The sequence below is a fragment of the Ursus arctos genome, unplaced genomic scaffold (assembly GCF_023065955.2).
Source record: "Ursus arctos isolate Adak ecotype North America unplaced genomic scaffold, UrsArc2.0 scaffold_19, whole genome shotgun sequence".
NCBI lineage: Eukaryota > Metazoa > Chordata > Mammalia > Carnivora > Ursidae > Ursus > Ursus arctos.
This window is the reverse complement of record NW_026622863.1, coordinates 50707942-50720921: the sequence shown is the minus strand read 5'-3', so window position 1 is coordinate 50720921 and position 12980 is coordinate 50707942. Positions and strand designations below refer to the sequence as shown.

Sequence of the window (12980 nt, the reverse complement as noted above, 5' to 3'; positions counted from 1 at the left end):
GTGCGGGGGCGGGGGGGCGGGGAGAGCGCCGTCACTCGCTCAGGCGACAGCAGGCTGCAGGGCACGTGGTAGCCCGCAGGGGGCAAGTGGGCTCTCTCTTCAGCGCTCATTCTAGGCTTAAAGGTCGATTCCGGTACCTCTTCTGCTTCCTTGTGACCTGGCCGAATCCCCCGCCCTGTCTGGGCCTCAGTATCCCCATCTGTAAAACAGGTGGAAGTAGTTTTCCCTGTGAGATCCAAGCGTGCATAAGGGAATGAGTTCCAGATGGCTTCTAGACCTTCTCTTTGGCTGTGTCCCTTGCCTCGGATGTCCTCCCCTCCAGCCCCACCTTCTAAAATCTGGCCTGTCACAGTCCCAGGGCTTTTTGGCTCAAGAGCTGTTTCCTCCAGAGCGAGTCTCGGGATGTCAGGCTGGGTCAGGTACCCCTCCCTGGGCTCCCGGAGTGCCTGTACTGCTGCCGTTAGAGCGGGTGGCCCGCTGTACTGAAGCACCCTGGTCCCTTGTCTTCTTCCCCATAGATCAGGAGCTCCGAGAGGGCGGGTTCTGGCTCGGTCTGGGTCCCAGCACTGCTGCGCACCGGCTCTGGGCCCCGAGAGGTCTCAGAAAACCGGTACCAGATGAATCATTACATTAACTGAAAAACCAGGACTCACACCCCAACTGCCCCGTGTGCACCCTGTCCCATCTACAGACAGGCCTAGCCACAGCTGGTAGAAAAAAATGGTTTATATACAATTTCCTGGGGACAAGGACTTTGTACAGAGGGGGATAGGTGGGGCTGGGGCTGGCGTTGGGGGCTGGCGTTGCCTCCGTCCTGGGGAGAGAGTGAGCGGGGCACCACCGTCGAAGAAGGGACCAGTCTCTAGCTGACTTCCTCCAAGTCCCAGCTCTGTGTCCTCTGGCAGGTGACTCATCTCGCTGGGCCTCAGTGACCTCTGTAAAATGGGATGATAGACATGTCTGTCTCACTGGGCCGTCTGGGGATCGTGGACAGAGGAGAGGAGAGCACCAAGCTCAGCGCTCTGCACAGACTGAGTACTGAAAACAATTCCATTTCCAGCGAGTGCCCACTGTGTTTTAGTTCCAAGAGAACTCTTCGCAAAGATGGAAACCGAGCAATATGGGCTCTCCCACACAGTTACAGAGCAGCCACGTGGGAACACTGGGCACTCCAAATGCCCCCAGGGCAACTGAGGAGCTGAGGTTTACATTTTACCTAATTTAAACTTAAACTGGTAATGTGCTTATTAGGAGAGCAGGAAAGCAGAGGGGACAGGAGCAAGGATGCGAGGAAAACTTCTCAACAGATTACCTTTTCCAAAAAAGTTGTAATAAAGATTATTGTACAGAAACAAGTGCTGAAATGAAAAATCATTTAAACAAAGAAACTGATCCTGGGCGCGACTGCATGGCTCAATGGTTAAGCGTCCGACTCTTTTCTTTTTTTTTTTTTTAAGATTTTATTTATTTATTTGACAGAGAGAGAGAGAGACAGCCAGCAAGAGAGGGAACACCAGCAGGGGGAGTGGGAGAGGAAGAAGCAGGCTTCCTAGCAGAGCAGGGAGCCTGATGCCAGAACCCTGGGATCACGCCCTGAGCCGAAGGCAGACGCTTAACGACTGTGCCACCCAGGCGCCCCAAGCGTCCAACCCTTGATTTTTGACTTGGGTCAAGATCTCAGGGTTGGGGAATGAGTCCCACTGGGCGTGGAGCCTGCTTAAGATTCTCTCTCTCCCTCTCCCTCCGCCCCTCCACCTACCACCATGCACCCACGTGCTCTCTGTCTCTAAAAAAAGAAAAAAAGAAACCAATCTTGGATTCAGTTATTGGAAAACTTGTTTCTTTCTTTCCTTTCTTCCTTCCTTCCTTCCTTCCTTCCTTCCTTTTTTTTTTGAAAACTTCTGTTTTGAACAACTTAAGCAGGTGAATCTACTTTTGTAAATGTAAATTTCAAGAACTTTAAATACATAAGTTTTCGTTTGTTTGTTTGTTTGTTTGTTTAAGTAGGCTCGACATCCATAGTAGAGCCCAGCGCAGGCCGAACCCATGATCCTGAGATCAAGACCTGAGCTGAGACCAAGAGTCCGACACTCAACTGACTGAGCCACCCAGGTACCCCTAGAAAGTTTTTTTTTTTTAAGTGATCTCTATGCCCAATGTGGGGCTTGAACTCACAACCTTGAGATCAAAAGTCACATGCTTTACTGACTGAGAGAGCCAGGCACCCCAATTATTAGAAAGTTTTATTTTTAAAAAAATTTTGAAAGATTATTTATTTATATGCCAGAGAGAGAGAGAGAGAGAGAGCGCGTGCCCGCGCAAGCACACAAGCAGGGGGAGAGGCAGCCAGAGGGAGAAGCAGGCTCCCCGCTGAGCAAGGAGCCCGATGCAGGACTCGATGACAGGACTCTGGGATCATGACCTGACCTGTAGGTAGACGCTTAACCGACTGAGCCTCCCTATTAGAAAGTTTGAAATGACGTGTGTGGCTTGTGTTCTTTTTCTGTTGTGTTCTCTTTTAAGGGCTTTGCATGCATTACTTAAACCTCCAGACAACTCTATGGTAGAAAGACTATTATTAGAATCTTTTGTACAGATAAAGAAACTGAGGCAGAAGAATGAGAAGCTTCGATGTCCAGAAGGCCCAGAGTCAATCCTGACTCTGTCACTCACGTGCTGGGAAACTTTTGGCAAATCATTTACCTCTCTGTGCCTTGGTTTCAGCCTCTATGAAACAGGATAATAATGGCACCAGCTTCTCAATGAAGTTAGTTCGTGGAAAGCCCCAGCATAAGGGCTGTATCGCTGAGGCATTGTATGTGTGAGCAATTATGGCAAAATGTTTCTTGTTAGAACCCTCTGGGTCCATCAAGAACCCACTAGGGCCTCCCCCGCTTCCTCCCTCCTGGCCCAGCTGCCTCCTGCCTCCACACCTGTTCCCACGTCCTTTCCTCCATCACTCACCTCCCCTGGCTCCCTGCTGCCCTGGGCAGGAAGTCCCAGCTCCCTCGCTTGGTGTTTGAGGCCTAGATTTTTCACACTCTCACTCACACCCACCCCAGGCTCGCTGAAGTTACTGGAACACTCAGAGCTTTTTCACACCTGGAGGGCTTTGCAGAGGTGGTCCTCTCTGCCCGCTTCCTTCAGGAGGCCACTCTCTCCTTGCTTGCAGACCCCTGCAGCCAAATATCTCCCCTGGGGCCCCTCACCGCCCCCCCAGGTCCCCACTGAGCTCACCCTCTTTCCCTAATCTCCCTGTTCCCCCAGATTTCCCACTGGGCCAGACCCAGGGTCGTCTGCGTCACCTGCCCAAGTCTGTCAATCTCCAGTGCTGTCCTCCCCCCCCCTTCTTTTTTTTTAAGATTTTATTTTTAAGTAATCTCCACACCCAACGTGAGGATCAAACTCACAACCCAGAGATCAAGAGTCATATCTCCACTGACTGAGCCAGCCAACGACCCCTCCCGCCCTGTCCTTCTTGATGCCTGAGCCCTGACTCTGCCTGTCCCCTCCTCTCTGTCCCCATGCTGCTGGTCCTGGCCCTGCCTAAGCCTTGTCCTCTCTCCCTGGACCCTCACCCGGCCTCCAGTCTGTCCCCCCTCATGGCCCCAGAGTGGTCTTCCTCATCCAGAGAAGACTCACGTCCCTTCCACCCCCACCCCCCAAGTCCACGGTTCTCAGCTTGGTGAAGGATTTACCAAGATGAGTCCATATGCCACGAGCCACAGGCGCAGCACGTCGTGGAGACTGGAGGCGCAGGTCAGCTGTGGCCACACAGGGTCAGCGCCACCCCCTCAGACCTCCCCATGCCCTCTGTCCACCTGCAGACTCACCTGCTCCCCAGGGTAGGGCGTCCTCCGCCTCCGCCTCCGCCTCCGCCAGCGCAGGCACCAGGCCGCGGACATCAGCAGGAGAGCCGCGGGCAGCAGCAGCAGCAAGAGGAGGAGCAGAGGGGCCTGGGGGGCCGGCAGGGCTGTGGCCTCCAAGGCCCCGGGGCTCCTTGGGGGCAGCAGCGTGGAAGAGTCTGAGGGGAGAGAGGAGGCCGGGTGACCAAGGAGAAAGGCCGGGCCAGAGAAGGGAAGGAAATAAAAGCAGCCCTGGTGCTGGCTGTGTGACCTCAGGTGGGCCGCTCGCCTCTCTGTGCCTCAGTCTCCTCATCTGTAAAATGGGGATATTCATTATACCTACTGCGTAAGGTGGTCACAAACATTAAATGAGTGGCCACACAGGAAGTTCTCAGAACAGTGTGGCACCTGGTCAGCTTGCATTTTCTTTTACAATTGGACAAATATACTTCTAGTGCTTATGCATCGATTTGTTTATTCCTCTTTTTCCTCCAGTGGGCTGTGAGCTCCCTGTGGGCGCCGGGGACCTTCTCTGTCTTATTTATTGCCAGAACGTACTACTTAGTGCTCGTTAAATAATATTATAATAGCTTAATTTCATACATTAAATATTGGACCAAATGACAAATTGACAAGTAATGAAACAAAGATCGCCCCAATCTTTGTTCCCTCTATACACTCACCCAGCTGCTCTCTCTTCCCCTCACTTGCTAGACTCTAGCCACCTGTGCCTCTTCACTGTTCCTGAAACACGTAGGCAGGTTTCTGCCTCAGGGCCTTTGCACTGGCTGCTGTCTTGTTCCCAACTTTCAGTGACTCTCCATCCAACCACCTCACGCCATGATTCCATCACCCTGTTGTAATTTGCCTGCGTAGGGCTCATTACGCTCAGAGAATTTACTGTTAATTCTTTGCTCACATGTTTATTGTCTGTTGCCTCAATTAGCATGTCAGACCCACATGTGCAACACTTGGGTCTTGTCCTGAGCTGTGTTGCCAATGCCAGGCACCCCAGAGCTGTGGCTACCAAAATGCAGTCAAATGAACGAATAGTCATAAATGTAAGTATGGGTGACCCATGGAGCTTAACATAGAGGGTGAAATGATCGGAAGTGTGGGGACAAAGTGAGAACACAGCCAATGGGAGCAGGGTGGGGTCTGGGCTGGCCCAGGCGGGCGGAGGGGGTGAGGGGCTGCGGGATGGGAGAGGCGGGGGAGGAGCTGGAGGGGCGCTGGGGGCCTTTACCCGGCTGACACCGCAGCTCCAGGCACCCAGAGAAATTCCTGCGGGTGATCCGGGGCTTCAAGGCGGCCAGGTGCTTGGAGGTGTCCTGCAGGAGGTGGGAGATGTTGGTCTGGACGAAGCGAAGACAGCTGGGGAAGGGCTGGGAGCAGGGGAGGGAGATGTTACCAGGGCATCACCCCCGCAGTCTGCTCAGGCCAAGGGCCTTCCCTGCCTGGCAATGCCTACCGGGGCCCCGTGAGGCCTGGGTCACAGAGAGACATTGGACCCCTGCCCCCCGGACTGCTCGGGGAGGGTGCCCAGCAATGGGGCCTGAGAAAGAAACTCAGAATCGGCGCACCGGGCTCAGGACCCCCGCCCTCTGTCAGTGCCTACAGAAGAGCTTTCTCAGCAAGGGGCCCCCAGTGGGACTGGGGTTCCAGCTGCAGCTCCCGTGGGTTGCTAATCAAAAGAAATCTCCAGCAAGGCCTAGCAGAGCTTGGCCTCCAGTCCCTAGGAAGGCAACTCGCTCCCCTAGCTTGTCCCCCAAGTTCAGGGCTGACCTGCAAGGCACATAAGGTGACAAAGTGTATCTCTGTGTTGACAGCCTCCAGCAGGATTTGCATCTGGGACCCGGCCACAGCCTTGAGCTGTTCCATCCAGCGCTGGGCCAGGACCAGCCGCCAGAACGGCCCGCAGAGCTCGTCCTGGGAGAGACAACCCAAGCTCAGGGGCCAGTCAGCAGAGGGGGCTGGGGGCTGGAAGGGTGAGGGGCTGGGGCCGGGAGTCCTGCGTCCCAGGGGAGGAGGGGGCAGGTCAGCCAACTGGTCCCCTGAGGGGTGGTGCTTCTCGAGTCTCTCCTTCCCCCACTGCCCCAGCCCTTCCCGTCTGTGACTCACGTCCTGGAGGTTGGAGGCGACAGTGACTGGGTAGTCCTGAAGCAGGTAATCAGACTGCGGGAGAAAACAGGGTCAGGCCTGGCCGAAGACAGGAGAAAACAGAACTATGGAGACCCAGAGGTTAGGGGACAGGGACCCCGAGAGAGGGGGACAGTGGGCCAGAGAGCAGGGGACAGGGACCCAGAGAAAGGGGGGGACAGTGAGCCTGGGGGGGGACAGAGACCCAGAGACCCAGAGAGAGGGGACCAATGAAGAGAGCGGAGGACAGGGGCCCAGAGAAAGGGGGACAGCGAGCCAGAGGGGGAGGACAGGGACACAGAGAGAGTGGGGGACAGGGACCCACAGAGAGAGGGGGGAGACAGCGATCCAGAGAGGGGACAGCGAGCCAGGGAAAGGGGACAGGGAGCCCCAAAGAAGGACACCTAGGTGGGGGAGCTCAGCGCCAATGACAGAACCTGGGCCTCAGAAAGGCGCCCAGGGAGGATGGGACAAGGCTCTCACCAGCTTGCGGATGGTGACCGAGAAGGTGGAGGAGATGGGGCTGTGGCTGAAGGAGCAGTCGGGGGTCCCGCGGAGGCCGGGGCTGAGCAGCAGCAGCAGCAGCAGGGAGGTCTGTGGGCGCGACACGGGGAGGGGGCGCCCTCTGTTGGCTCCACATGCACCCCTCATCTGGGCCCCCCTGGCCCGGATCTGTCTCCCCTCTTTCTCCCTTTCCAGGTCTCATTCCCTTCCGTCCAGGGCTTGGCCCTCCTGCTTCTGGCTCCTGTGTCCATCTGGGACCAGCCTTCCCTAGTCCTCTCTGCCTCTATGCTGGCCTTTCTGGCTCCTCTCCCCACTTCCCGGCTGCACCCAAGGCTCCCCGTTTCTGCTCACCTCAGCCCCAGACATTCCCTCTCTGCCCACCCACTTGCCCCTCTCTGTTCCTCTCTCCTGTTTCTCCCTCCACCTGGGTCCTGCCTTCCCCATTTGTACCCTCCTCCCTCCGTGTCTTTCCCCCACCCCTGCGCATGTCACCCACCTCTGTGCACATCCCCAACCCCTGTCCATGTCCCCCTCCTCTGTCCATGTCCCCACCCCTGCCCATGTCCCCCACCCCTGTCCATGTCCCCCTCCTCTGTCCATGCCCCCCACCCCTGTCCATGTCCCCCACCCCTGTCCATGTCCCCCTCCCCTGTCCATGTCCCCACCCCTGCCCATGTTCCCCCACACCTGTCCATGTCCCCCACCCCTGTCCATGTCCCCCTCTTCTGTCCATGTCCTCCCCACCCGTCCATGTCCCCCTCCTCTGTCCATGTCCCCACCCCTGCCCATGTCCCCCACCCCTGTCCATGTCCCCCTCCTCCGCCCATGTCCCCACCCCGTCCATGCCCACCTCCTCTGTCCATGTCACCCACCTCTGTGCACATCCCCAACCCCTGCCCATATCCCCCACCCCTGTCCATGTCCCCCTCCTCTGTCCATGTCCCCCTCCTCTGTCCATGTCCCCCACCCCTCCACGTCCCCCACCTCTGTGCACATCCCCCACCCCTGCCCATGTCCCCACCCCTGTCCATGTCCTCACCCCTCTGCATGTTCTCTGTGCATGTTCCCCGCCCCTGTGCACATCCCCCACCCCGTCCATCTCTCCCTTACTCCTGTCCATGTCCCCCACCTCTGTCCATCTGCTCTCTCAGCTCTGCCCATCTTGGTACCGCTCTGCCTTTCCCCCGCCTTGTCCCCCAGTATACGCACAGTTGGGCTCCAGGCTGGCGCCAGCACTATCATCTCGGCCGGAGGCCCCTCATGCCTATGGCCGGATCTTAGAAGGGACAGAAGAGGGAGTCTCAGACCCCCACACCCCAGTCCCTTCCTCACCCGCCCCTTCACCTCCCCACCCCTCCCTTGGCTCCTTGATGTGGCTAAGTTTCCGCCTCCTACTCCCTCGGGCTTCCTGCGTGAGCCCCAGTTACGGTGAAAACTCATCTCCCCTTCTAAGAACCCCGACGTCCGGTCCTCGGAACTCTCCTCAGGCCAGGGACCCAGCGACCTGACCCCCATCCCTCCTCCCTCAGCCAGGAGGGGGACCCCAGCCCCGCCCCTCGGGGACCCGGAGTCCATTTCTCCTCACGCACCAGGCTTGCCCCGGCAGGGCGTGGAAGGGGCCAGGCCGGGTGACAGCCAGAGATCGAAAGCGAAAGGAAATTTTGGGGGGCGACAGTGAGCCGGGGTGGATCTGGCTGAGGCAAGGGGCGCCACCTGGTGGTGACAGGTGGCGCCTCATGCCGCTGAGGGCGCCTCCGCGGGACTCGCGCCCCAGAGCCCTGAGTTGGGTCGAAGCCCCAGCTGGGACACAGGACAAAGGGGGAGCTGCCTCCAGCCAGGAGCAATACCCACAGGGCAAGGAGGGGGCCAGCCTGGGGCCTTCATCCTTCCTTCGAATAGGGAAAGCCGGTCCGAGATGGACAGAGGAGCCAGAAGGAGGAGGGCCAAGCCCTGGATGGAGTGGAATGGGACCTGGAAAAGAAGAGACAGAAGGGGCCCCGGGGCGAGGTGGGTGGGGGGGCAGGTGAGGGGTGCATGTGGAGCCAACAGAGGGCGCCCCCACCTGGAGCCGCACCCACAGACTTCCCTGCTGCTGCTCTGCCCTGACCTCTGGCTCCTTGGGACACAGCTCACCTCCACCTTGGATGTGTGGGCTAAGTGTAGCTTCTGGGGGGCTGCAGGGATCCTTGGCTTGTATCTGCATAACTCCATCCCTGTGTCTTCACCTGGCCTTCTTCTCTAGAAGCATCTCTCCCCTGGGTGTCTCTTACAAGGATACTTGCCATTAGATGTAGGGCCCACTCGGGTAACACAGGATGATCTTAGCTGGAGATCCTTAACTTTATTATATCTGCAAGGACTGTTTTTCCAAATAAGGTCACACGCATAGGTTCCAGGGGTGAGGACGTGGACATATCTTTTTTTTGGGGGTGTGTGTGACCATTCAAACCATTAAGTTCCCGCCAGGCTGTTTCCTACCTCTGGGCCTTTGCACATGCTGTCCCCTTGGCCTGGGTTGCTCTCCAGTCACATCAGATCTTCATGTTCCTTCAAGATTCAGTGCACTCACTCATCATCAGGGAGATGCAAACCACAGCCACAATGAGATATTGCCTCACACCAGTTGGGATGGCCATCACCAAAAAGACAGAAGTGTTGGGGCACCTGGGTGGCTCAGTTGGTTAAGCATCTGCTGGTGGGAATGTAAATTGGTGCAGCCACTATGGAAAATGGTATGAAGTTTCCTCAAAAAAATAATATAAACATAATAGAACTACCATAGGATGCAGCAATCCCACTTCTGGATATTTGTCCTGAGGAAATGACATCAGTCTCTCAAAGAGAAAGCTCTTTGTTCACTGCAGCCTTATTCACGATAGCAAGATACAACCCAAGTGTCCGCTGACAGATGGGTGAATGGAAAAAGAAAATGTGGTCTACACGCGATAGGATATCATTCAGCCATAACAAGAAGGAAATCCTGCTGTTTGCAACAACATGGACACATCTGGAGGATGTGATGCTAAGTGAAATAAGCCAGAGGGAGAAATCTATCACTTATATGTGAAAGCTCAAAAAGTCAATTCACAGAGCCAGAGAGTAGAAGGGTGGTTGCCAGGGGCTGGTGTGTGTGTGTGTGTGTGTGTGTGTGTGTAGGGGAAATGGGGAGATGTTGATCAAAAAGCACAGAGTAGATTCTGAGGATCTAACATATAGCCTAGTGACTATAATTAACAACACTGTATTGGGGGGCGCCTGGGTGGCACAGTGGTTAAGCGTCTGCCAGGGGCGTTACGGGATCGAGCCCCACATCAGGCTCCTCCGCTATGAGCCTGCTTCTTCCTCTCCCACTCCCCCTGCTTGTGTTCCCTCTCTCGCTGACTGTCTCTATCTCTGTCAAATAAATAAATAAAATCTTAAAAAAGAAAAAAAAAACACTGTATTGGGGCACCTGGGTGGCTCAGCTGGTTAAGCATCCAACTCTTGATTTCAGCTCAGGTCATGATCACAGGGTCCTGGGATCGAACCGTGCCTCGGGCTCTGCACTGGGCGTGGAGCCTGCTTGGGATTCTCTCTCTCCCTCTCCCTCTGCCCCTGCTCCTGCTCTCTCTCTCTCTCTCTGTCTCAAAAAATAATTTAAAAAAAGATTCTCTAACCAAAACATCAACCACAAAAATCAATACTGTATTGTATATTTGAAATTTCCTAGAAGTTTGTTTTGCTTTTGGATATATCGGAATTTTGTTTCCAGTTGGACTGGGCTAAGGGGAGTGGATCATAAGTGTTCTCATCAGGCACAAAAGGGTAACTTTGTGAAGCCATGCACGTGTTCATTAACTTGATTATGGTAACTATTTTACAACATATAGGTGTATTAAGTCATCACGTTTCATCACTTAAAAAATCATGTTGTACATCTGAAATAGGTATAATCTTTACTTGCCAATCATAACTTAATAAAGCTGGAAAAAACTCTCAACACCCATGGCACATTCCTTGGGAAGGTAGCCACCACCCCTCTTTCCTTCCCTCACACACACACACTTGGGTTGGGTAGGGTGCCATCTCTGGGCGCCCCGAGTGCCCTGAGCTTCCTCTGTTGTCATAGTACCTGCCATCTTAGCTTTTGTCCGTTCTTCCAACCAGAGCCGAGCCTACCTCTCGTCTGCTCACACACCTTCTGTGACTCCCCATTGACCTTTCGACAAATTTCCAGCCCTTCCTCCATCCCACCCATTTTCTCATCTCCTCTCCCTTTCCCCCCCCCACCAAAACCCTTGATCAGATCCTCAACCCTCAGCTCCAAATCCAGGCTGGCATGAGGCCTCCCCTGGGTCCCCCAGGGTCCTGTGTCCCCTCCATAGTTGCACAGATTATGGGTCTCGCCATCACGGGCTGGAGGCTTGTTGCATTGCTGGGTCTGACCATTCTCTGGGCCTCCAGCTTTGCCCAGCCAGAGCCAGGCATGCAAGAGGACTCCAGGGATATGTCTCGTTGCATCAGGCCTGGCAAGTGTCGCCTCTAGCCCTGGCTGGGTCACTGAGGGAGCTTGGCCAGCCCCTTATCCTCACTAAGCCTCAATTTCTTCAACGCCAAACTGGGGGCTGAGGTGGTAAATGAGAAAGTATAAGGTCCCTTCCTCATCTGTGCTCCTCTGAATCTCTTGCTTGGCCACCCCATCCGCTGGCCGTCCTTTCCTGCAGGAGTCCAGGACCCCACCCTGTGGGACTCAGGCATGGTCACATGACTCGCTTTGGCCAATAAAATGAGAATGACAATGACAAGTGTCACTTCTGGGTGAGGATTAACGGATCAGGAAGTGGATCTCTAATGGCAGAAGCCACGTTGAATTGGGCCTCCGTCAGCCTAGGTCCCTGCCTGGCTCTGATGAACAGAGGGCCCCTGCCACCCCCGATGGACAGTAGTATGAGCAAGAAATGAACTTTGCGGTTGTTGAGCACAGAGGTTTGGGGTTGTTACTGCAGCAAAGCCTCACCCCCCCCCCCCCCGTTATACCACCAATCTCTGCTCCCTGCCCTCTTCGCCTCACTTCCTGTTCAGCCTGGCTTAGCTCCCTTGTCTCACTGAACAAATGTTTCTCGATTACTCACTTGTTTTCAATCTGTCTTCTCTTGCGGTGGGCAGAATAATGGCCCCCGAAGATGTCCACTGGAACCTGCGAATGTTCCCTCGTGTGACCAAAGGGCCTCTGCAGATATGACTTGGTTAGTTACCTTGATATGGGGAGATTCTTGTGGGTTGAGTGGCTCCAATGTCATCACAGAGGTGTTTGTAAGTGAAAGAGGGAGGCGAGAGGAGGCAGGGGGGCGCCTCGGTGGCTCAGTCGGTTAAGTGTCTGCCTTCAGCTCAGATCATGGTGCCAGGGTCCTGGGATTGAGCACCGCGTTGGGCTCTCTTCTCAGCCAGGGAGTCTGCTTTTCACTCTGTCCCTGTCACCCGCCCTCACTTGCTCACTCACTCTCTCCAATAAATAAATACAATCTTAAAAAAAAAAAAAAAAAAAAGGCGATGCAGGGTCATACGGCAGGGAAAGCGATTCTCCCCTTGAGCTCTAGATAGGAATGCAGCCCTACTGACACCTCGATCTTCGCTCACTGAGACCCATTTCAGACGTCTGATGTCCAGGACTGTAAGATAATACATTGTGTTGTTTTACTTAAGCCAGGAACTTTGTTATAGCAGCGACAGGAGCCTAATACACCTCTCGCCGACTAGCACATCAGCTCCTGAGGCTGGGTGGTCTTGATTCCGGCTGTCACCCCAGCACCTGGAACAGCACCTCACTCACAGAGAGCGCTCAGTGTGGGTATTTGCTGCCCCACTGGATGGCTGCACAGACCAGGAGCTCCTGCCCGCCCTGCCTCCCCAGCCAGAGACGATTGGCTCAGAGGTGGAGGCCCGACCCAGGCTGGCCAATCAGATTTCCTCTCCCCGGAAGCAGGGCGGACACTTGCCTGTGCTCTGGGCTTTTGATGTGTGGACCTGGCTGGGCGTTGCCTTTGGCTGGTTAAAGCAACGGGATTACTAGGAAGGACACCGAGGCAGCCCATGGAATCCTGGAGGGAACTGTCAAACCACAAACAGGAACTAGAGTCTTCCAGGGACTTTCCTCCAGCCCTCTCATTCCTATCTTTCCTCTCCAAAGGTCCAGCCTTTGCCCAGCCTTACATACTGACAGGAGGCTGGCTGCCTATTCTCATTTGCCTCGCGACAGAATCAACCGCTAATAAGCAACGAACACTCATTAAACGTGTACCGTGTACCCATCGAGTCAACCAGTCTGACTGGAGCTATTAGTCCCATTTTACAGATGTGGAAACAGGCTCAGAGCAGTGAGGCAGCTTTCCTAAAGTCACATCGCTGTAAGAGGTGACAGAAGCAGACAAGTAGGGATAGAAAAGCCCAGAGATGGGGCGACTGGCTACCTCAGTCTTGGGGTCGAGTCCCACGTTGGGTATAGAGATTACAAAA

The 12980-nt window shown here is 55.1% G+C and overlaps 1 protein-coding gene across 2 annotated transcripts; it reads right to left on the bottom strand.

The window, feature by feature from the left end:
- Positions 1 to 708: 708 nt before the first annotated feature.
- On the bottom strand, positions 709 to 8158 carry FLT3LG (fms related receptor tyrosine kinase 3 ligand). Of its 2 annotated transcripts, none has more exons than XM_026481829.3 (8): positions 8078 to 8158; positions 7698 to 7764; positions 6468 to 6578; positions 5967 to 6020; positions 5631 to 5774; positions 5092 to 5230; positions 3834 to 4024; positions 709 to 935 (listed from the first exon to the last, which is right to left on the bottom strand). In XM_026481829.3, the coding sequence occupies exons 2-8, from the start codon at positions 7728 to 7730 to the stop codon at positions 726 to 728; spliced, it is 882 nt and encodes a 293-aa protein (XP_026337614.1). In that variant the 5' UTR covers positions 7731 to 7764; positions 8078 to 8158; the 3' UTR covers positions 709 to 725. The 2 variants fall into 2 exon arrangements, with proteins under 2 accessions (XP_026337614.1, XP_026337615.1); XM_026481830.3 differs by having other exon boundaries at positions 5092 to 5176.
- Positions 8159 to 12980: the final 4822 nt, after the last annotated feature.

Bases quoted from the DNA above. Each gene is read 5' to 3' on its own strand.
- FLT3LG (XM_026481829.3), bottom strand. From the start codon at position 7,730: ATGATAGTGCTGGCGCCAGCCTGGAGCCCAACT. The intron at 6,579-7,697 runs GTGCGTATACTG...TCGCGCCCACAG, and splicing joins CGCCAGCCTGGAGCCCAACT to ACCTCCCTGCTGCTGCTGCT. The intron at 6,021-6,467 runs GTGAGAGCCTTG...TTTCTCCCGCAG, and splicing joins CGGTCACCATCCGCAAGCTG to TCTGATTACCTGCTTCAGGA.